Source organism: Rhinolophus ferrumequinum, chromosome 22, assembly GCF_004115265.2.
Source record: "Rhinolophus ferrumequinum isolate MPI-CBG mRhiFer1 chromosome 22, mRhiFer1_v1.p, whole genome shotgun sequence".
Lineage (NCBI taxonomy): Eukaryota > Metazoa > Chordata > Mammalia > Chiroptera > Rhinolophidae > Rhinolophus > Rhinolophus ferrumequinum.
The window spans coordinates 1,499,005-1,522,295 of NC_046305.1; the positions used below are offsets into that span (position 1 = coordinate 1,499,005).

At 46.6% G+C, this 23,291-nt stretch overlaps 1 protein-coding gene across 4 annotated transcripts; it reads right to left on the reverse strand.

Moving 5' to 3' along the window:
• Window positions 1-4,010: 4,010 nt before the first annotated feature.
• Window positions 4,011-22,837, reverse strand: LOC117014872 (Fc receptor-like protein 3). Of its 4 annotated transcripts, none has more exons than XM_033093149.1 (15): window positions 22,582-22,837; window positions 22,204-22,332; window positions 21,424-21,444; window positions 20,202-20,345; window positions 19,551-19,811; window positions 19,022-19,306; window positions 17,979-18,266; window positions 17,390-17,668; window positions 13,614-13,892; window positions 13,142-13,255; window positions 8,210-8,237; window positions 7,256-7,356; window positions 6,981-7,049; window positions 5,533-5,564; window positions 4,011-5,447 (listed from the first exon to the last, which is right to left on the reverse strand). In XM_033093149.1, the coding sequence occupies exons 2-15, from the start codon at window positions 22,229-22,231 to the stop codon at window positions 5,304-5,306; spliced, it is 2,073 nt and encodes a 690-aa protein (XP_032949040.1). In that variant the 5' UTR covers window positions 22,232-22,332; window positions 22,582-22,837; the 3' UTR covers window positions 4,011-5,303. The 4 variants fall into 4 exon arrangements, 3 of the variants coding, with proteins under 3 accessions (XP_032949040.1, XP_032949039.1, XP_032949038.1); XM_033093148.1 differs by having other exon boundaries at window positions 20,202-20,444; XM_033093147.1 differs by lacking the exons at window positions 21,424-21,444; window positions 22,204-22,332; window positions 22,582-22,837 and having other exon boundaries at window positions 20,202-21,394.
• Between the last annotated feature and the right edge of the window lie 454 nt (window positions 22,838-23,291).

Consider the following 23,291-nt stretch of genomic DNA (forward strand, 5'->3'; position numbering starts at 1 on the left):
CAGTCTTTTCATTATAGCATTTTTAGGTAGTGTACCATTTCAATTTGGATTTCCTCTTTGACAGAGGAATTTTTAAAGAGTCTTCAAATATTTAAATGGTAGGTTTTTTATTTTTCTGTTTACTTTAACATTTTATTATTAATTTTATTTTAATCCAAGAATATGGTGTATATATATTCTACTTTCTGAAATTTATGGAGATTTTTTTCGGTGACCTACTGTGGTCTTTTGGTATTGTTATTTAGTATTCCATGGGCCTTTAAAAAAAAGGTGGATTCTTCACCTTCAGTATGGAAGATAGTTTATTAAATATGTTAAGTAGATTAAGTAGATCTTTTCATGTAATACTTATTTGTGGTTGATTTATAAAATATTTATAATACTTACTTTTGGTCGATTTGTAAAATTATGTGATCTGATGTATGGAAATCCATAATCAATCTTTGTTGCAGATTATACTCTTTTTATTATGCAGTGCCCTTTTTAGTGTTGCTTGAATTAATGTTATAATTCCAATTCTTGTTTGTTTGTCTGCCTTATATGGTTTTATCATCATTTTACCTTATCTCTTAGGTGACTTTGTTTTAGAATTATTTCTTGCATATAATATATGTGAAACCCTACTGGGTTTTATTTTGAGATCCCAAATCTCTCTATTTATTTTATAGAATTATTTATCACATTTATATATGTATTCATATGACAAATATGTTGGTCTTAACTCTGTCCTTGAATTTCATGTTATCAAACTTTCTTGTAATTGCTTTATTTTCTTTTGATCCCTGATATTTTCTTTTAGGGGTGTATTACATTATTCATATTTTGAAAGGGCTATAATTTCTTTCTAGCTCTCTTAGTGGTTAACTTTGTAACTGTAGTATTCTTACAACTGTCTTTCTTAATTTGACAATACCTATTTATTTCATGCTAAAAAAGAAAGAAATCAGCCTACTTTTACCTTTTCCCATAAGTTTTTAACTCATCCACCTCCTGATGTTTCTTTGTAATAATGTAATTTATGTATTTCTAAAATTTATAACATTGCGCTAAGTCTATAACCACAGTTCTCACCATTGCTTAATGTTAGTGCTCTCTTTAAATGGATTTGATCAACACGTGTCACCAGTTCTAAGTCACATTTTGTCTTAAGGGCTCCTGAGTGCTAAAGGAACTGAGTTCTCACGTGTTAGAAAGTCTCTCCCTTTATTTTTAAAAGATACCTAGGTTTGAAATTCTTAGGTTAAGCTTTCTTTTCCTGAAACATTGGTCTATTGTCTTCTAGTTTTGAATTCAGCTATGGATAAGTTTGAAGACTGCTTTTCCCCCGTTTCCACATGACTTGACTCTTTCCTATTTGCCCAAGTGAGTTCTTTCTTTATCTTTGAAGTGAAGTAACTTTATCAGACGATTGTCTTGCTTGCAATTCTGTATCAGTGTTCTTGATTCTCGTTTCTAGTCTACCTTTAAGCATTTTTCATTTATGCTTTTTCTGTTGGCTTCTTTGAAAATGCCACTCATGGGCATGTTGGATACCTTTTCTCTATCACTCATATCAATTCTTTTCCCTGTGATAATTTGAATCCTTTGTCCTTTCCTATTCAAATTTAAAAACAAACCAAGGGAATAAAGAAGCTGGCGGTAAAATAAACATAGATCCTTACACACACAGTTAGCAAGAGCTCCATGCTCTCCAAAAGTAAGTGACAAAGCCCTGAAGGTGCAAACCAGTGACCCCTTACTTGAAAGGCAAGACTGGGGAGTATGGAGGCTGCAGAGGTATCCTGGAGTCTCACTGAACACTTGAAAAGGCAGGGATGGTAGAGCTGAACAAATCAACTCAGTCAATTTGCAGGATACCAAATCAACACACAGAAATCTGTTGCATTTCTATACATTAATAACAAACTGTCAGAAAGAAAACAATTCCATTTATAAGCGCATCAAAAGAATAAAATATATAGGAACAAATTTAACCGAGGAGGTGAGAGATCTGTTTATTGAAAGCTATATGACATTAATGAAACAAATTGAGGAAACACAAATAAATGGAACGCTATTTCAGGCTCATGGACTGGAAGAATCAACACTGTTAAAATGTCCATACTACCCAAAGCAATCTACAGACTCATTGAAACCCCTATCAAAATTCCAACAGCATTTTTCAAAGACATAGAATAATTCATCCTAAAATTTGTATGGAACCATAAAAGACCTTGAATAGCCAAAGCAATCCTGAAAAAGAACAACAAAGCTAGAGGAATCAAGCTCCCTGATTTCAAACTATATTACATAACTATAGTAATTAAATCAGTATGGTATTACCTTCTGGTCAAGATGGCGGATTAGGTAAATGCTGCACTCGCCTCCTCCCACAACCACCTCAGAATTACTACTAAACTACAGAACAACCAGCATTGAGAACCCCCTGAAGCCTAGCTGAACTGAAACCCTAAAACTAAGGGCATACATAAGAAGCCACGTCAAGACTGGAAGGAGGGGTGGAGACATGGAACGAGCTGGTCCCACATGTGATGGTTTAAAATTGGGAGGAATATCTTGGCTGCAGAGGTCCCCCTGGAGGAGTGAGGGGTCTCAACCCCACAGCAGGCTCCCCAGCCCAGGGTTTCAGTGCCGGGGAGAGAAATCCCCATAACTTCTTGCTATAAAAACCAGTGGAAATTGTGGCAGAGTGAGACAGATGGCGGCTGGAGTCCCAGGTGTTTCTCTTAAATGAACTGAACACAGACTTACCTACTGACGGAATCACTTGCTCTGAGCTCCAGCGCTGAGCCAGCACCTCGAAAGGCACCAGGGACAAACCGGGAGGAACTGAATTGTCTGGCGTCAGGGTGAGGGCTGGAAGGGCAGCTTTCTCCTGGAGAGAGGAGCTGGCGGAAGTCATTACTCCTTTGTTGAGCCCTCCCCCCACGCTGCGTGCTGACTCAGGTGGGCAGGACATCTGAGTCTCCATCAACTGGCTAACACCATTGGCCCCGCCCAGGTGATTCTCCGAGGCCCCGCCCCAGCCAACTTGCAGGCCCACCCAAGCCACTTCCAGTGGCTTTTCCATACAAACAGCCTGTCCTGGCTCGTGCTGTGGACTTTCCTAAGACTTCCCAAAGTTCACCAACTCCAAACAAGCAGCATCCGGCTTCAGCATGACCCATACCTCTTGCTGAGGAGCCTCAAGCCCGGCACTAGCAGCAGCTGGCCTCAGTTTGAAGCGCGCCTTTCCCAGGTGCCTCCAAGCCCAGCACAAGTGGCAATCATCTGCAGACCACTTTGTAGCTCACACCAGGTGGCCATGGGCAGGGCCCAGGCACTGGCTGACCATGGCCTGCACCAGAGGCCCTCCCAAGAGGCTCTAGAACCAACACACGCAGGGAGCAGCTTCAGACCACACCAGAGCACCACACCACCGACTCCACAGATGACACACAAAGGGCACCTTGAATTTTGCTATGTGTTATACGTTCTGTTTTCTAAGCTTCCGACTCTCAAGGGGAAAAGCATAAAATTTGAAATACACTTACTACCTTTATGATTATTTGCAAGGTTTGCAAAGCATCTCTGCGTCATTTAACCAAAGTCATGAACAATGGCTGGTGCAAAATCAATGATGTCCACACATTCTATCAATTGATGTACGTCAGTCATCAGTGAACTTACTTTTTTTAAGGTCGTTTTCAGAGCTATAAAAGTTTAGTGTAACACAAGGTCATAGCGGTGAGCAATTTTAGTTATCCCTTTCCTGCCTCAGCAGAACTCATGAATAAAAGTGATTCTGCCATTTTTCCTGAAACTTAAACACAATGGCATACTTAAAAAACATATTTTTTTCTTCAGTGGCGGACCCTCAATGTTTGTCAGTCAGCTGAAGAATTGATTAGGAGTCTTTAAGCAACGGGAGGGCGTGCCCTTCTTTGAGCCTACTGGATGCCTTGCATTTTATCCATCCTCTGCCAGCTCAGGTCATGAGGGCTCCTGAGTGACATTAAGCTTTACCACCTGAGTCATGTCAATCATTGGCTTTCCTGAATTTCCAAGATTGGTGCTGATGCTTCTGTAGCCTTCAAACAGTGGATGTTGAATAAACAGTAAAATTGAACTGCTACAGATATGGGGATGTTTTATCCAGTGGGAGAGGAAATAGCTTAGAGACCACAGTTGTGTGGGTTGGGGGTGTGTGTGTGTGTTGTATATCTACATAGCTGTCTATATCTGTCTATCATCTCTCTCTCTCTCTCTATCATCTATCTCTCTATCTATTATCTATCTGTCTGTCTGTCTGTCTGTCATCATCATTAATCATTTATCATCTGTATAGCTATGTATAAATCTGCATTAGTCTTCATTGGCTGCCATAACAAAATACCACAGATTAGGTGACTTAAGTATCAGACCATTCTAGAGGCTGGAACTGTAGGATAAAAGTGCTGGCAGTGTTGGTTTCTGAGCGCTCTCTTCCTGGCCACCAGTGGGCTTTGCAGGTGGCTGTTTTCTTGTTCTAGTCCCATGTGGCCTTTCTTCTGTGTGCACAAAGGGACATGGAGGCGCCGCCGGTGTCTCTTCTTCTGGTAAGGACACCAGTCCAAGCGGATTAGGGCCCACCTTCTAATTCATTTAACCTTCATTACCTCCTTAAAGGCCTTATCTCCAAGTATAGTTACGTTGGGGTTTAGAGTTTGAAAATATAAATTTTGAGGAAACATTATTCATTCCACGACATGTCTAATCAGACAATGTGGACGCTTTCTCCCATTAAATAGACGGTGTTATTTAGCAAGAAACATTCATAGTACCGGTATGTATTTCATGAAGACATAGTATATATGTGGCTAGAATAAATCCTTTTGGTCATTTGCAGTTTGGTAGCTGGGACATAGCGTACACCGCAGACCGTCCATGATGCCACTGTCAACCACACAGAAAAGGAAACAAAAGGCTTAAAGCAAATTTAAGCGGAGACGGTGCATGCACATCGCCCACCACTCTTACAGCAAGTGGGCCTGATCGCACGCTTGTGGTCCCCCTTCAGTCCACAGTCCCACGAGCTGAAGGCTCGCCCACCTCCACATGGGTCTCTACTCTGAAGACAATGCAGCTTTGCTCAAATGCTGCCCACTCTGTTCCTAGGCACAGAGGAGGTTGGCAGACAATTCCCACAGCTTCACATCCCCCACAGCCCAGCTCGCTGGAAGGCAGAGACCTGGAGGCAACGAGGGTGAGTACTTGGCGAGAACAGGGCGACTGGCCAGGCTGCTTGCCTCCCAGGGTCTCTGTGGGCCAGTCTGGGTCCAGGGCTAATGCTCCATGGCTGACAATGCACATGACACGTTCTCATAGTTTTCTGAAGCTTCTTCACGGGCTCTGCCTCCACTGCTGGCCTGGCCTGCACAGTGATCTGGACGTCCCTTCTTCAACTCTGAATAGATGACTACAGGTTCCTGGAGGAAAAAAAGCACAGGTAGCAAATGACTAAATGCAGAGGAGAAGGAGCGGAGGGGAAAGGAAGCAGGGATCGTGACTCACTTTATCCTCTTGATGCATCCTTGGTGAGTTTTCTTTTGGATGGGAAGAGAAAAGAAAAGGATTAGACCGTGGCTGATATGTTCTAGCTTACGACCTACACGCAATGCATTCTAAACTAGGCTTTCCTCTGCTGCCTCATCTCTGGACTGTTTCCTCCGCTGAATTCTCTCAAGTCCTCACAAAGTAGCCCAGCACCACACACACATATAACAGAGCCTTTCACCTGCCACCAAATGCCGAGAGCGATTTCCCTGACCATTTCCTTCTTTCTGCCCCAGCAGAGAAGCCCCTACAGCCCGTTCTCCCCCAGGGCTTCTGTGTACTGATCGTTAGGATATGGTGGCAAAAATGATTCACTTCACTTCGCAGAGGGAAATTGCAGGAGGCCAGAGAGGGCTTGGCATTCTCACGCTACACAGCAATTTCCCAGAAAATCCACGATTTGTAGTGGAGCATTAAAAAAAAAAAATTGATGTGTGTACTTCTTTTGTCCTTCCAAGAGGTTCTTTGAATCTCTTTCATTTATTTATTCAGCCAATCACCATTCGTTGAACAGTGACCTTCTAGTAAGCATTGGTAACCTCTAAGGAGGCAGAAACAGCGCCAAGTCCGTTTGATCAAGGATTCTGTCGTTTTTAAGGGGAGAAACGGACACGGACACCAGTGTGACAGGTCCCGTGGGCACCAAGGTAGACGTGCATATTAAACAGTGCAGTTGCCACAACAGGTGATCAGCTCCCCCCAGGTTAGGACATAGGGAGGGCCGGTGGGAATCCCTGTAAGTTTGACAGTCTTGTGTGAACTGTATTTTGAAATGTGAGCAGGGATCACCCTGAAAACTAGGTAGGCGCGAGGACATTTCAGGAGAAATAAGCACCAAAGCGTGAAACAGCCCAGTGTGGTCAGGAAAACGCCAAGAGTTCAGTACAGCCAAAGTATGGACATGGGCGGAGGCCAGAGGGTGGGCCACAGGGCAGAGGGGGCAAAGGTCAAGCTTTGGCATGGAAGGTCACGGAGGGCAGTTCCTCTGGGCAATCATGTGATCAATTGTGCGTGTCAGAGGGATCGTGCTGGAAACAGACTTAGAACATTGGCGGAGAGCAAGATTAGACATAGAGACCAGTTAAGAGAAGTACAATGGTCTTCCCATTAGATTACGAGAGGCTTACTTTAGCAACTATGTTCATTCATTCAAAAAAATCCTTGAGGGGGCCTTGTTTCCCAGGCCTTGTACCAGATGTCAGTGAAAAACTATAGTGTCTGTCCTTGGAGTCTGTGGGTAGGGGCAGCAGTGCAGACAAGTAATTGGGATGTGACACAATTATTGGATTGGCAGCACACGACGAGCAGGTCGTTCCCTCCATGCTGGTCTCAGGTCTGAGATGAGTCTTTGATACACCTGACAACACACTGCTACTGGACCTCTGCTCATCTGGAAGGTGTCTCACCTGGATTTCCTTTCGAACGCTGGATACTGCTGACCTGGGAATAAATGAGGTCGCCGTGTCCGGGGCCCACTGTGAGAGAAGAGACCACAGCTGCCTGTTGTTAAGAGCCCACACTGCAGACTCTCCCTCCAGCCACCAGCCCATAACCACCTTCTACCCCGACATCGTGTCAGGAATGCCCTTTTGCTGTCGAATGTGACTGGGTCCTAGCCTGTCGCCCTGTCTCCTCCTCCCCGGCCCCTCCCCAGAGGTTCCTGCCCTTAGGAAGCCCTCACCATTGCCGTACACGGGCTGCAGCTCCATTAGGGCTGGTTCGGAGCAGCTGGGCCCTCGGGTGTGTGAGCTGCTGGGCCCCTGACCCACAGTGGGACCACAACTGCAATGGGGGAGACAAGCAAAGGAGAAAATCACTTATAGTCTCAGCAAAGCCAACACCCAGGAAGAGCCCAGCCCAGCATGGGTCATGTCCAAATGTCACGGCTGCTTCCTCTAAGAGTCTGATGGTTCTTTCAGGAAAATGTCAGCAGGGGTGTGGGACGAGGTCCCAGGACGGCGTGAGAGAAGGGCGACTGGGGCAAGGGCAGAGGGAGAAAGCCACACAGTTTCAGGTTCCCTTTGATGAGTAAACACTTGTATTTGCCTGATGTCCTAGTATTTTCAAAAATGTAAGTGCTCGAACGTGGCTGCACCAGGAGTCCATTCCCACAGAACTTGACTTTTGTCTGTTTCAAATGGTCTGTTTCAGTTTTCTGCCTCATATTACAAAAATCCACATTTCCTGGAAGATACCATAAAGGAGCTTCGGGAAAATTTATTTTTCTCAATTTCCTTCCCTCCAGTGTTTACTATTGTGAATCGAACATGGCTGCCATTCGGCGCTCAATCCCTGGATGAGAGAGTGAGTGAACGGATGGCCGGTGAGAGAAAGAACGAACTGCAGCCCTGCGCAGGTGGCGCCCTTCTGATGTCAGGGGCAGGCTGTCTACTCGAGTGCTCATCAGGAAGCAGATAAACCAGCCCGGGTCGCAAATAACACGAGTTCTGGGCCTGAGTGGAGTCACAGCTGTGGTTGAAAGTGGCCTCCTAGTCACATTTTTGGGCTTCGTAAGAGCTTGAAAATGTGACTAGGAAGTGGACTGTAATGTTCTATAATGGACACAATTCCACATCGGGTCTAGTGGATAGAAACAAATCATGGACATCTTGGCGACACAGGAAGCAGACCTCACCTAGGTGTTCCAGTGGCAGAAAGTCCTCCTGGAAAACAAACCAAAGAACATTGAAGGTAAGTGAGGTGTGCGGATCACGGGCTCTGCGTTAAATATCCTTTCCCAGATCATTCTAAGTCTCAGCGATAGAAAATCTCAGAGGACATCACATTATCGATACGGAAGGTGGGTCTTGAAAGACATTCGCACAGACTCACACTTACTCTGAACTGTTGTTCGATCAGTAACTGTCCACTAAATGCTGTGACTGAGTAGAGGACAGACTCTTAACACTTAACTCTAGGCCAGTGCCTTCCCCATCCCTACTTCTCTCTCCTGACTACAGCCCTGAGGGGAGACGTGGAGACCGAGGCCTGACAGGGAGCTGAGACCGACACCAGATCCTCAGGAGAGGATAACACAGGAGGTCTGCCCTGTGAGGAACGCGGACCTCTCCATACTCGTGACCCTTACAGGTCCATTTCAACAACACAGGGTGCATATTGGTTTCTCCATACCCCTTCTTTCCTTCTCTTTCATCTGGCCAACTCCACCTTAACCTTTCTTCCTCCAGAACTTTCCCTGATGCCAACAGAATGTGTTAAGTACCTATCTCCATGCACATAAAATGCTGCGATATGAAAATCACTCCACTGTACTGTAATTATCTATTTCCGTGTTTGCCTCTAACTCTCTCCTTCATGAAGTGGCGTGTTGCTTGAGGCTGCAAATAAACCTCGTCTCCATTATTTCTGCATTCCCAGTGCCTAGGATGTTGAACTACGATCCAACAGAAACTTGTTCAACAACTGACCAGATTAGAGCCTGTCCTCCGAGGACTGGAAGAAGGACAAACTGAAAACTTTACCGTGGGTGATTACCTGTAGACCTCATCTGGAAGCCTACTCCATCCAGTTTGAAAACAAAGCTGTTTTCTACTGTCACTGAAGTATGAAAATCCCTCGGGCCTGTCCCAGCACAAGCCTCATCCCAGCTTGCCACCCTTGACCTTGGTGGCCCAAGACCTGCCCCACTGGGCCACTGGTCATTGCCCACTGGACACACTCGGCCTCACCTCCCACAGCAGACGGCTGACCCGCACCGCCTATGATACCTGCCTGTGAGGACAAGGTGTCCTGAGTCGAACCAGGACCCTGGCCTCTCTCTCTCCGCTAAGCCACTGCAGTCCATGTCAGTCAACAACCAGTGTCCCCACTGTGGGCAGGTTAGCTAAGTCTCAGGACGTACCTGAGAGCCAGTCTATGCCCTCACTTGTCAACAGGAAACAGACTGAGAGATGGCCATTTATAACACAAGCTGATAGTCACTGAACTGACACAGGCCAGAGACTGCACTGAGCAGTTTATGTAGATGGTCGCTTGGCGCCTAAAAGGTAAATACTTTTATTACAACTATTTAAGGGCTCGAGAAGCGGGGCTTGGAGAGTTTAATTTACTTGCCACAGATCAAGTATTTGGCAAGTTACGGTACTGGAACTTCAAGCCAGTTTCAAGTATAAGGTCAAAAACATAGGTCACTCCCTCTGGGAACTTGAAGGATAGGCTCAGGCTCAAAGAACAGAGCTCTTCACTGTCAGAAAAACCTGGAAGGGCTGCACTTCTCCAAGATGAATGGTCAGTCGTGAACAGGACAACTGCTGTGAGGGGAGTCCAGTTAGCAAGACTTTGAAATGAGAAAGGCAGAGACCCTCTGGTCAGTGCACTGCCAGAATTCCTTGGCTGAGTTTGTTATTTAACATGACACTTCCTCTAGATCTGAAGGACGGACCCTCCTGGGCTCCAGCCCTCACGGCTCACATAAAACCATGGCTGGCAATCTTTCCTTCCCGAGTGTTATTTGGTGTTGCATTTATTGAGCAATTTTTTTTTTTTAAACATGATCAGCTTCAACACTGAGATTCTAATATCTGCATTCTAGTATGCTACTGGCCATCCCAGAGAGACCATGAGATAGAAAAGTAATTTTGAAAGTATGAGGTGTGACCAGGCTTTTACAATTCACTGAAATGTAATAGAGAGAAGATGGACCCAAAGGAGACTGACCCCAGTTGATCCCTAACTTTCACTCTTCATAGAATAGATATATGAGTTTGAAAAGGTTGTCTAACTTCCCAAAATCTCTATTTCTTCCTCTCTAAGTTGGCGGTAGTAACTTTGGTTGAATTAAACTGAAATGTACTTGTTGACTAATTGGGAGAATTAGACACACTATAAAACTGCATATAATAGACTCTAAGTGCATGACAAATGTTCTGAGGAGTACTGTAGGGGTTAGTGGCACACACATAATTTTATGTGTAAGGTTATTTAAGAAAATACCAAGTAGCTTTGAAATATCACTCATAAGATGGTGATGTCATTTTTCACACAAAGGAACAGAAGGATGGAGGCTCTTTGAGCTGAAAAGAGGGATGAGAAGGCAGTGCTTCACCAGCATCATTAAGGAAACTATGTAAACTTTTTCGTTAAACTGAGATGCATGTATTTTATTTGTGTGTTTGTGTTTATTTGCTTGATTTTCGTATGAGCCCTGAGGAAGCGAGAACAGAAGCATTTGGCCTGACAGAAAAGAGATGCCACGTTACACCATGCAGAGAGGCAGACAGAAAGTAAAGGATTAGTGATTCCAAAATATAAGATATTGAAACCTTATAAGCATTCAAAGCACTGAATAAAAGAGTCCATACATTCAAAAGAAAACATTCAGAAAGGAAAGCAGTCACGGATGAACAAAGAGAGGGCGGACAGCAGATTTCTTGTAGAAACATACCCACAGGAAGACAGTAGAGTAACATCTTTAAAACGCTGAAAGAAATTTCAACCTAGACTTCTATGCCAGCAAAAGTATCTTTTACAAATGAATGCAACATAAAGACTTTTACAGACATGCAAAAGCTGAAATAATTTATCACCAGCAGACCTATCCTACAAAGAAAATGATACCAGATGGAAATATGGATCCACAAAAAGGAATGAAGGATATTGGAAGTGGTAACTACATAAGTAAATATATAAGATTTAAGAATTATATTTAAATCTCTTTCAAAGATAACTGATACTTACAAAATAATAACAATGCAGCTGGGAGGGAAGACGTGGAGTGCACTATGGTAATATTCTCATGTTACATGTGAAGTGATAGGTCACTCGAAGATAGCCTGTGGTAAGTTAGATATGTACACTATAACCCCTAACATAACAAAACAAAGTTATATGGCTAATAAGCCAACAAAGGAAATAGAATGGAATTAAAAAAACCCCAATTGGTTTAAAAGAAGATAGAAAAAAAAGGGGGAAAAGGAAATTAAAGAACAGATGGAACCAATAGCAAGATAATAAACTTAAATCTAACTTTATCAATAGCCACACTAATGTAAATGGTCTAAAATGTTAGTAAAAGGTGGAAACTGTCATAATGGAAAAAAAGCAAGAATTAACTATATGCTATCTATAATACATTTGCTTTAAATATAAGGGTGCAAATAGGTTAAAAGTAAAAGGATAGATAAAGAAATACCATGCTAGCACTACTGACATTAACACATTAATATTAAGGACTATTTCAGAGTAAATGACAGTACCAGGGACAAAAACAGTCATTTTATAAGGATAAGGTGGTCATTTCATGAAAAACATACAACAGTTATAAATATTTAAGCTCTTAATAAGAGAGCTTCAAAGTATATAAAGCAAACCTGACAGAAATGCACGAAGAAATGGACAAACCCACAGTTACAGTTGCTGATTTCAATACCCCTCTCTCAATACTCGATAGATCAAGCAGACAGAAAATCAGGAAGAATATTGACAACTTCGGCAATGTTACCAGTCAGGTTCACCAACAGACCCAGAGTACAACAAATGTTAAAAGAATTCCTTCAGACCGAAAGAAAAGATACCCTGAGGAAACATGACCCTACAAAAGGGAAGAGGTAATAACCACGGTGTTATCTTGACCTCGTGCCAGAGGGAGGCACACCAAGAAAGTGAAGCTACCAACCAACATCGTTTATGAGCACAGACACAAACATTCTTGACGAAATTTGACCACATACGATTCAACACCCGCGACCAAGTGCCGTTGACCCCAGAAACGCAAGGCGGGTACAAATTCAAAATTCAAAAACCGTGTCAATAAACTAGAAAATAACTTCCTCTAATCATCTCAATCTACGTAGAAGCATTTGGTAAGCATTTTTCCTGTAGAAGCTCTCAGCAAATTACAAATGGGAGGGCCTTCTTCAGCCTACTAGGGAGCTTCTACAAGAACGCCGCAGCGACCATCCTCGTACTTCACGGTGAGAGACCAGATACCTTCCCATGGGATCAGCGACCAAATGTGATCATCTATGTAGGAAATCTGAGGAAATCTACAAAACAGACACTGGAACTAAAAAAGTGTGTTTAGCGAGATTGCAGGAAATGAGATCCATGTACGAAAATCAGTGGTGTTTCTATATGGTAGCAACAAATGATCAAAAATTGAGATTTCTAATTTCATTCTCAGTAGCTTTGTTAATTTTATCCAGATTTCACATTTGACTGGTATTCAAATATATCTCAGAGTTTATAGTTTGTAACTATAGCTACTGTCTATTCTTGTTGTTACAAATGGAGGACTTTCTAAAATTCTTTTTGTTTTCAGTAAACTTTAGACTGGGGGTGGGACAGTAAACACTTAACTGTCTAATTTGTGATTGGAAACAAAACTAGTGCCTGATTTAAATCTCAACGTCAACACACGGAGAAACAACTTCATTGAAAATTTATTCTCTCCTGTTGTCACTCTCGCCTGTGGAGTGGCCATGAGTAGAACTGAGGGCCTCGTACTTGGAAGGCAAGAACTGACCTTTGTAAGGCGCACCGCACAAGTACAAATTATTACAGCCATGGCAGAAGTCACAACATCGAAGGGCAAGACGCAGGCACCCACCTGAGTTCCTTTGGGTTCTGAAGCGACTCACCCAAGTAGCAGTAGCAGCAAGGCCAAGGACGCTCAGGAGCCCAATGACCCCCGCAGTAATGGTTACTTTGCTCACGGAAGTCCCTAGGTGGAGAGACAGACCTGTACTTGAGTTCCAGGGGCAAAGACTGTGGATTAGACAGAACCCACGTGGTGGGGGTGAGAGACCTTTGGGGCAGGGCTGTGCCAGGTTCTGATTCCTTCATTTGAAGCATCTCCAGGATAATTTGTAATTTTCAAAATGATGGCATGTGCGGATGATTGCCAGCATCTAAAATGTATTTGCTTCCCCTCTCTCCCATGAAACCAGGACCAATCTTTAGGATTCTCAAGCCTTGGTGCGCACGTTCAAAATCTCTTTGAAAATGGTAGACATTGTACAGACTGTTGGAGAAATATTGCATTGACCATAACTGTCACAGCCCAGGTGCCACCAACCCACCTGTGACGTTGAATGTCACCACCTCACTGCGCTGGGCCCCCACGCCATTGTCGGCCTCACAGGAGTAGTTTCCGGAATGTTCTGCAGTCAGAGACAGGTTGAAGGACACTCCTCCTCCAGAGGGGGCCGAGCTGCTCCCCAGGGTGACACCGTCGTGATAAAAGCGGTACAGGATCGGGGGAGAGCCTGTCTGGGCCTCACAGTGCAGCTCCACCGTGTCCCCCACCAGGGCCGGGGCCCCGGTCGCCCTGAGGGTGAGGACGGGCCGAGACGCTGGAACTGAGGGAGAAAACATCGTTCACCGGCAGTTTTAATTAAGTCCGTGTACGTGATAACTCACTAAATAAAGGAAGGACCCGGCCCAGCTCTGGAGTAGGAGCACGGGCCTGGGCCTCAGGAAAACCTGAGTGTAAGTCCTGTCTCGGCCCTTTATTAGCAATGGGATCACGGTGCTTAAAACCTTTTAATCTCTCTGAGTCTCCGTTTATTACTTTGTAAAATGGAGCTAATAACACCGATATCTCAAGCTACTGTCATACAAATCGTGTGCGTCAAGTGCTTGCTACCGGTTGGCTATTATCATTGACAGAAATAACCAACAGCAAGGTTTGTTTCTCAACACGAGTGACTCCCGGGTCTTAGATTGAAACCTATTCTTCCACGCTTACCTAACACAGGACCGCATTTCTCTCTCTCCATTACCTTGCCTGTTCTACACAGCGTTTGGTACTGATATCTCTCTATCTCTCTATGTATCATCTATCTAGCTCGTTATCTATCCCTCTGTCATCTATCATTGTACAACTGATTCCCCCAATAGAATGTAAGTTTCCTGAGCATGAGGACTCAGCTGGTGGTCGTTCATTGTATTTCCGGCTGCTGGAACTGCGCCTGGCAGGTAACATTTCCTCGAAGAATGGATGACTGAATTGATCCAGATTGGGACAAAATTGTCCAGATACAGGACTACCAACCATGACTTCCATTTTAATTGGTTGTTATAGAAATAGGACAGCCAGGAGGAACAGAAAATCCTTATATTTGATTAATAGATGGATTATTAATAAACACTTAACATGGAAGGTGATCTGTGAGACTGCGGGCCCTGCCAGGCTGTGCCGAAGTCCTTCAGGTGCCAGCTGCGTGCTTCACTGGCGAGAGAAGGTAGGTGAGGACGGCCAGCGCTGCTGTGCGTCAGAAAGGCTGAAGGGGCGACGTCTGGTGACCATTTGTTGAATGGGGAGGATTCAACGTGAAAAGGTGCCTCCTGCTGGCAGCAAGACAGACAGATACCACCGGCTGCCTCCTCAGGGCGGAAATGCCAAGCTCTGCTTTTGACCAAATCGAAACGATGTCTTGGGCCTGGGCCTCCTGTGCATCCTTTGCAACACGCAGCTGCCTGAGCCGGAAGCTAAGGGCCTCAGCAGTAAGTCTTTACATGGACTTTGCATATCGGTGTGTGCTTTTGACTCACATCGTATCCTTCTATTTCTCCCAAATATTTTTACTGCCTAAAAGACACACAATCTAAAGTTTACCACCATAACCATTTTTAAGTGTGCGGTTGAGTGGTATTAAATACATTCGTAACATGCGACCATCACCGCCGTCCATCTCCAGAACTTCTAATCGTGGAAACGGAAACTGTGCACGTGGTACACAGCTCTTCTTTCGCCATCTCCCCAGCCCTGGCAACCACCATTCTGGTTCATGTCTCTATGATTTGAACGACTGTAAGTATCTTATCCAAGGCTTATTTCACTTAGCATGATGGCTTCAGGTTTCATCCATGTCCTAGTATATATCAGAATTTCCTTTCTTTCTAAGTCAGAGTGCTGTTCCATTATACGTATATACCACATTTCACTTAATGATTTTTCCATTGATGGACTCCTGGGTTGCCTACATGTTTTAGCTGCTATGAACCATGCTGCTATGCACACGGGTATATAAATATCTCTTTGAGAACCTGCTTTCACTTTTAAGGGGTCGATACCCAGGAGTGGAATTGCTGGGTCACGTGGTAGTTCTGTTTTTAATTTTTGAGGAACCTCCATACCGTTCTCCATAATGGCTGCACCATTTTACGTTCCCAACAGTACACAAGGGCCCCAAGTTCTCCACATCCTTGCAAACACTACTTATTTTCTGTTGTTGTTTTTTTTGTCCCCCACAGTGGCCATTTTAACGGGTCTCAGGTGATCTTTCATCATAGTGTTGATTTTCATTTTCCTAAGAATCAGTGATTTTTGAGCATCTTTTCATGTGTTTATTGGCCAGTTGTGTATCTTGAGACTAATGCACTGAAGAGAATTATTGGTTTATACTTTCGGGCACCCATACATAGAGATGTAATCATGTGACACCAATAATCAAAAGGGGTGGGTGATGGCAGCTGCTGCTGTGCTAACAGCTGAAAGTCACTGCACTTTGCTGCCCAAGCAAGTGTCCTGAAAGGTGTGAACCTTCAGGGACGCCAGCGTCACCAGGTAATTACCAAGACCGACACTGCCAGGGCAGGTGCCGTCTCGGTGGGAAGACAAACTGCTGGTGCTTCCTGCTCTGCCATCTGCCCAGAACCCTCCTGCCACCTACTTCTCTGGGGTCTGCATGCTGATGCAGGAATTCTCAGCTCCTTCCACCGCATCTCTCCCTCGAGGGTTCACCGGACCTCAGGCCCCACATGCCCGCTCCCAGAGAATCAGAGAGTTCTAGGACGGAAACACGTCATGCTTATCATCAACTCCCGGGGTCTCCAAGTGGGGGAGGGTGTGCACGACAACCCACTGGGGTGTGAGAAGAAACTACGAAAGTGTTTAAGAGTATTTGGTTTTTAACTAGAAAGTAAGAAATTCAGCTTTACTAATATTCGTACTGGCATCGCACTGAGGCTGCGTGTCTCCTGTAAAGGACGTCAAATCCTTCCTTCCTAAGAAGGAATTCCTCTGTGACACGGAGGAATTCACAGTGGGGCTTTCAACTGTGTGTTCACGCTCAGCATATGGGGACATGTTGCCTTTTCAGTACCCTTCACATTGCTTTAATTTAAATAGCAAAATCTTTAAAACGCTTTGTCATGATATGGGGGAATGACCACAAAATATTTTTGTACCACATAGAATTTTCTCAATAATTGTGTGGCTAAGTTCTAACAGGAGGAACTCAATGTAAAGAATACCCCTGTGTTTCTATGAAGAGACCATTATTTCATCTTTGATGGTTTTTTAATCAGGGACTATCAATAGTATAATATTTAGTGAGATACTTTAAAAAAAGGCCCTTTACTGATATTATTAATGCTTTCTAAATAAACTTCTGCTATCGAGATAATATTTTTTAAAAGGCTGTTTAAAAATATTTATACTTTTATTATGTGGTCTGATTACCAGAAAATGTCAATATGTCAACTCTGAAAATTCATATCTGTATATTTATAAATCTATGTCAACAGACTGTAGCAAGCAGTTTCTACTTCCTGCAAAGCTTGAATTCATCTGTGATGAATTCAAATATGCAACCTTTCCCACTTATTTTATATGAATAACTACTGATGTCAATAAAAGTAGAAATACACTAAGGAAGAAACTTCAACAAAAATCTTTGCCTGATTAGTATATGGGATTGAAAAATGGTTACTGACTGTACAGTCAGAAGGCAGAATCCAGAACTCTCAGCTGGAGGAGAAAAAGTGGGGAGTCTGCTCGGACGTCCCTAAGGGGCTGTTGGAAAGAAGACAGTGTGTTCTTGGCTGTAACGTTGAGACATATCCTGCTCACCTGTGACGCTGAGAATCACTCTGTAACTGCGTTGGGCCCCCACGCCATTGTCGGCCTCACAGGAGTAGTTTCCAGAATGTTCTTCAGTCAGAGACAGGTTGAAGGACACTCCTCCTCCAGAGGGGGCCGAGCTGTTCCCCAGGGTGACACCGTCGTGATAAAAATGGTACAGGATCGGGGGAGAGCCTGTCTGGGCCTCACAGTGCAGCTCCACCGTGTCCCCCACCAGGGCCGGGGCCCCGGGCGCCCGGAGGGTGAGGACGGGCCGAGATGCTGGAACTGCGGGAGACAAAAAGGCCGTCAGAGAAACTCATGCTGTGACAGATTTGTGTCTCCACTGGATGTGTCTAAAAGTAGATGTGTCGCGTGAGCCAGGAGCATTCCTGGGTAACTGTTTTCATCACCGTTCGGGCCTCTGCGCAACAAGAAAGGTGTCTTCAACGTATTTTGCCATCTTTGCTATCCTTTGATTAGTTTTTTAATCCTCACCCCTCTGCTCCTTTGCCACCTTCAGACAGTCCTCCTGGCTAACAGACAATCTAAACCCGGCGCGCAAACCAAGGCTGAGCCGACGCTGTCAGGCGCTCACCTGCCAGTGTGACTCTAAGCCGCTGGCTGAGGACGGGGCCCTGCACGTTGTCAGCTGCACAGTAGTACTTCCCGGCATCGTGCGCCTTCACGGATGGTACCTGCAGCTCTGCCGACAGGGAACGCTGGGTCTTTCTTCCTAGGCTTCTCTGTGTGCCCTCTCTGTGCCAGGAGAATGTGACAGTCCCTGTACCCTTGGCCACCGAGCAGACAAGGATCAGGTTTTCTCCTTCAATCAGCTTCCCCCCACGAGGCTGGATCTCTAGATTCACACCAGACACAGGGACCCCTGGGAGGACATAAGGTGACACAGGAGGGTCCCAGTGGCAGGCACTTCAGGGCCAAGGGCAAGGCCGGTGCTGCCGTGAATAAGCCAATAGAAGCGGGTGCAACAGGCCAGCATCCAAAGAGCGAACTATGTCATTTCTTACAAAGAGAGCAACGCCCTCCCCCAGCCCGCTTCTCAGCACTTCCCATCCGCAGGGAACGTGGGCCCCGGGCCCTTGGTCTTAAACCTGGTGGTGGCTGCAGTCACAGTACAGGGACGTTTATCTCTAAGGAATCTTCGAGGCACCAATGGACCACTCAGAACAGTGGAAATGGTACTCAGAATCCCAGCCCCTCTCCTACTCTTCTCCAGCTTCACCTCCACCTCCCCACATTCCTCTCTGACTCTTAGTTCATGGGATCTCCCTCTTTTCTGATGTTTTGGAGTAAGTTTCAGTAAACAATGGAAGCACCGTGGGGGAACATCTGAAGGTGGCAGGTTTGTGCCCAAGCCACCCGCTGACGTGACAGCACACGTCCCTTATGTCTCTGCAGCCCCCACAGGCCTGGGCCCCCAGAAAGTGATCAATAACTACTATTACCTGAGGTGGAGAGGAGAGAATGTTCTAGGGAAGCGAGGCCAGTGTTGAACCTCAAGAGAGGCTGCTATGACAGCTGGACGCCCCTCCCTGTCCTGGCCACCGTCCCAGGACACAGATGCCATCCCGCTCTCCTGTGCCAGCTCTGGCTTTGGAAGAGCACCCCCCAGACACTCACTCCGCACACGTATGTAGGACCTCAGGCTTTTTTTCTTGACACTGAGAGTCACCGTCTGAGCCTGGCACCAGTAAGACCTTGCGTCCTCACTCCACATGGCCGGGATCCGGAGCTCGGGGGAGCTGCTGCAGCCTGACCCCAGGGCCTGGCCTTCTCTGAAGAAGCAGAACTGGAGCTGGACATCTGACCTCTGCGGAGGGAGCCGGGTCTCACAGGTCAGGTTCACTGGGCTCCCCTCGGTGGGCTGGAAGGGGCTGGCTCTCAGCAGAGGACGTGGAAACAGCTCTAGAGAGAAGAACAAACAGGATTGGGGGTGGGGCAGTGAGGCTTGGGCTCCAGGAGAGACTCACACATGTTCTCAGCACCAGTCACCAGGAACGAGAGACCCGAGCAGGTGGGCGGCTTCCTTCTCCCTCCCATGGCTGGGCCACACGAGGTTTTCCATGCTCCCCACGGACGGACGAGCACCCCTCAGTCCCTGCGCAGTTTCCCTGCCATGTCCCGCTACCCATACGTGTGTAGTCATTACCTTGAACGTGGATCCTTAGATGGTTTGAAGTTTCTGTCCATGGTCCCCAAAACTTTTTCCCAGAAGCAGTACAGTAGTAAATGCTATTGTCCCTGGAGGCTGAATACACTATGATGGTGCCTGAGTTATTAGTACCACCAAGTTTTTTCCCATTTCTGTAGTAACTCTTCTCCTTGACCGTCTCATCGTCCTTCCCCTGGCATCTCAGAGTTACGTTGTCTCCTTCAAAGACAGGGTGTTGGGCCTGGAGGACCAGCCATTCTGCAGAGGGCGGAGGAACACACGCAATCCATCCTCTGCCACCTCCTTCTCCCAGCCCTCACTCCTGCCCACGAGAAAAACATCCTCCATCTACATCTCCTTATGGTCCCAGGACAGTGAACTACTTCCTGGAAAACGTCCCTATGAAATTCCCACACGGACTGTTAAAACAGGACTTTACGCCGTGCTTTTCTCCAGACTCGGGTCCAGTTTTGCCTGGTGACTTCTCTAGGTGTCTGAGAAGAGGGACAACAGAGCTCGAGCCCCTCCTTCCCTCTCCCCCGCTGGGGTTGGCCTTGAACACCCTCCTGCTTGTTTACATGGGGGCTGCCTAGGCTTCCTCAGACATGCTGCCCAGGGGCTTAATTTCACAGACTCCCCCTTTCTTACCAGATAAAAATTTCACATATACGGGGTCACTAATGGAAGATCCGTGGGTCTTGCATTTGTAATATCCAGACGTCTTTATGTGAATCTCTTCAGAGTTTGTTTTCAACAAGTGCTCATCATGATACCAAGATACGTCCCCCTGGGCTGGAGAACGGGGACCCCTGCATATGAGAGTCACTGTCTGTCCTTTGAAGGTTGTGGACCATGGAGGTTCGAGGAGAAGTGAAGCTTTGGGATCCAACCCTGAACAGGAAACAGGATAACGAAGGCAGGTGGAGGTGGAGGGGAGGGGGCTAGAGAAGAGGCAGGGTCCAGCCTGCAGCTGGGAGCTTCCCCGGGCAGTTCCTGTTAGGACAGCGTGGGAAATGGGACAGAAACTCCCTGGGGAAAGCCTGGGACAGAAGCTGTTCTTCCTCATCCTTTGCCCGCTGGAGGTGGCCGGGAAGGTGTCAGATCCCTGCCGTAGGCTCGGAAGAGCTCAGCGGCTGTGATGCTGGGAGTGTGGGCTGCTCTGGTCCCGACAAGGAAAAGGTGAGCCTGGGACGCACCTACCTCAGAGGCAGGTTCCAGACTCTGAAAAACCACTTTTTTACTTGGTTGTTAAAATGTAACGAACAACATTTTTCCACTTTCATTACTTTGATGCCTTGCTTAATTTGAGATTCTGTGGGGAAGGCAACTTTGTATCCTCACCACCCACGCTGGGCACAGTCATAAGTGAAGGATACAAAGAATCGGATGAAGGGGCGCCCCCGCCCTGCCTGGGAAGTCACGTTTGTGTCTGGAATTGTAACTGACTGACGGGACCAGAAGTGGAAGCATGACAGTGACATGAGCTCCTTTTGGGGATGTGTAAAGATTTGGCTGCAGCCTTGTTTTCTGTGGCTGGGAGTTATTTCTATGCCCTTTGATAGTGGCACAGACAGAGGGAGGGAGGGGTCTTAGGGAACAGAGGAGGTCGGGTCTGAGGGCCCGTCCACATTAGCAAATGCCCCCGGTCCTTGGTCCTTACACCGAGGCATCCTGGTGGGGGGGAAAGACCTCAAGTCTGCAGAAATCGCAGGAGGGTGTGCTCACTCACCGCAGCAACAGTTGTCACCTCCGAGTGGCGACACCGCCCACGTTGCCACGTCCCCACAGCTGTCATTTCTGGGAATAGGCCATGCTGGCCAAGAGAACCCACACCCAGAACCCAGCAGGGACGCAGAGACGGGGGACTGACCTGATTGTCCTCGTCCAGGGGCTGCGAGGGAGCCAAGGTGTAAAGATTAGCACAGAGCAATGGTTTTCAAACCTCTGCAGTTAGATGCCCTCTGAGAACCCTCCTGACACCCCAACCCCACTGCTTCTTCAGTTCTTCCTCTCCATTGCTTTGTTCTCATTCTAGAGCACTCATCACCCCTACACGACAGAAAGCAGCCGACGCTGTATTTCATAAACAGTGGTGGCTCATCTACACACCCCTGGCCCATCCCTCCACTGTTGCCTCTTAGGCCCTTTACCCACCCTCCCTCCTTCCCTCCCTCCCTCCTTCTCCATCTGAACTCAGCAGGGCAGGGGTGGGGGGGCCTGGAGCCGGGGCCTGAGCCTCCCTCCCCACCCCCCTTTCTTAGGCATCAGTCCTTTCACTTTTTCAACCTCCGGTTAAAACATTGGCTTAAAGTCTCAGGAAGGGGGTCATGTCTCCCAGTCAGTCTTCCCCCACCTGCCTAAATCTTAGAAGTAATAATTTATCTCATGGATTTGGAACTGTAGCTTGGCAGGTAGAAAACCCCAAGCTTCTTACGAGATAAAAGAACGGGTGAGAAACCAAGGATAGCACACTTGGCTGCCTCTGAGGGCTGCCTTCGGGGCCCTTTGCTTTTCCTGGGAGCCCAGCTCTGCTCATTTCCCCGCCTCGCTATCCATCTGTGAACCCCAAAGGGAGCCCAGGCAGAGCGCCTTGGTTTGCCCTGGCTGCCATCAGGCGGGGGCCCCGTCCCCGGGGAAGCCATCTACTCACTCAGGACCAGCAGCAGCCACAGCAGCATGGGGACCTGGCCTGGCCCCAAGCAGGAGATGCTGGTCGTCCCCAAAGCCAGGCTTCTCGCCACCCACGCAGGAGGGCAGCAGGGTCGTGCTCAGGAGAGATCTGTAAGCGTCAGAGGGGACAGGACTTGGTCCTGGAATGTGAGCGAGCGTGCTGCCTTCTTAAACGCTGCTGGTGTTCATCCAGCAGCGTGCGTCTCTTGATTTGGGTTGTGGTCTTCCAACAGCTCAGGTCTCTCAGAAGAAATGTCTCCAAAGGCAGTGCCTGGCTTCTCTGAAAATGCTGAGCTGCTGACTCGCTAGTATTCGCATAACTATTTATTCACTTTCAAATGGGAAAGCCCTTTATTACCTTCAATTCACACAAGGTTTTGTTCCTCGTGAGGCTCCCAGCACAGACACAGGTGGAGAGGGTGGCGTCCTGCCAGGGAATGCCAAGTCTCACGCTCACCTTTGGGACCTTTACCTAAGCTGCACGAAGCTGCTGAGAAGGCAGAAACTAGAAAGGCGCAGATTAGCTAAAGGGGCTGCCCCTGGTCCCACCCAGGCATGTGCAAATTAGAAGATAAAAGACCAGTGTCACCGGACCAGCCCTGTGGTTCTTATGATTGCAAGAAGCCCTCAGCAAAACCCATCAGGAAACTCTGAGCAGAAAAGGCTGGTTATTCACTGGTACTAGAGAGCACATGACACAGTGGGTCACACGGCAAGGTCTCAGGCCCAGGCTTCTGCTTTTATTGGAACCTGGGGTGAGGGCTCACTCATCGTATGTAAATTCAAAACCTTAGAGAGGGAAGTTAGAGCAAAGTGAAGGGGAAAAAGAAGCAGCCCACAGGGTCAGTTATGGAAATCAAGATCTTAAGGGCAGAGGAACTGGGTCATCTCCCTGACTGACCTTGAAGTGCCCGTGTTTCTCTTACCCACCAATATATTCCCTAGGCCTCTAACCATTCTTTCTTGAAAGCAGGCATTTAATAAATAGTTTTGGAGGAACGGTGAGAAACTCTGGATCACTCTTTGTCAACATTTGACTGAGATCTAACTCAGAGGCTCTGTTCTGTT

What these genes read in the sequence shown, in the direction of transcription:
- LOC117014872 (XM_033093147.1), bottom strand. Translation starts at nt 20,619, where the DNA reads ATGAGGAAGAACAGCTTCTGTCCCAGGCTTTCCCCAGGGAGTTTCTGT. An exon ending in GTCCTACATACGTGTGCGGA is followed by an intron (nt 18,267 to 19,021) that starts GTGAGTGTCTGG and finishes ATGTCCTCCCAG; the next exon opens with GGGTCCCTGTGTCTGGTGTG. An exon ending in AGTGATTCTCAGCGTCACAG is followed by an intron (nt 13,893 to 17,389) that starts GTGAGCAGGATA and finishes TTTCTCCCTCAG; the next exon opens with TTCCAGCGTCTCGGCCCGTC.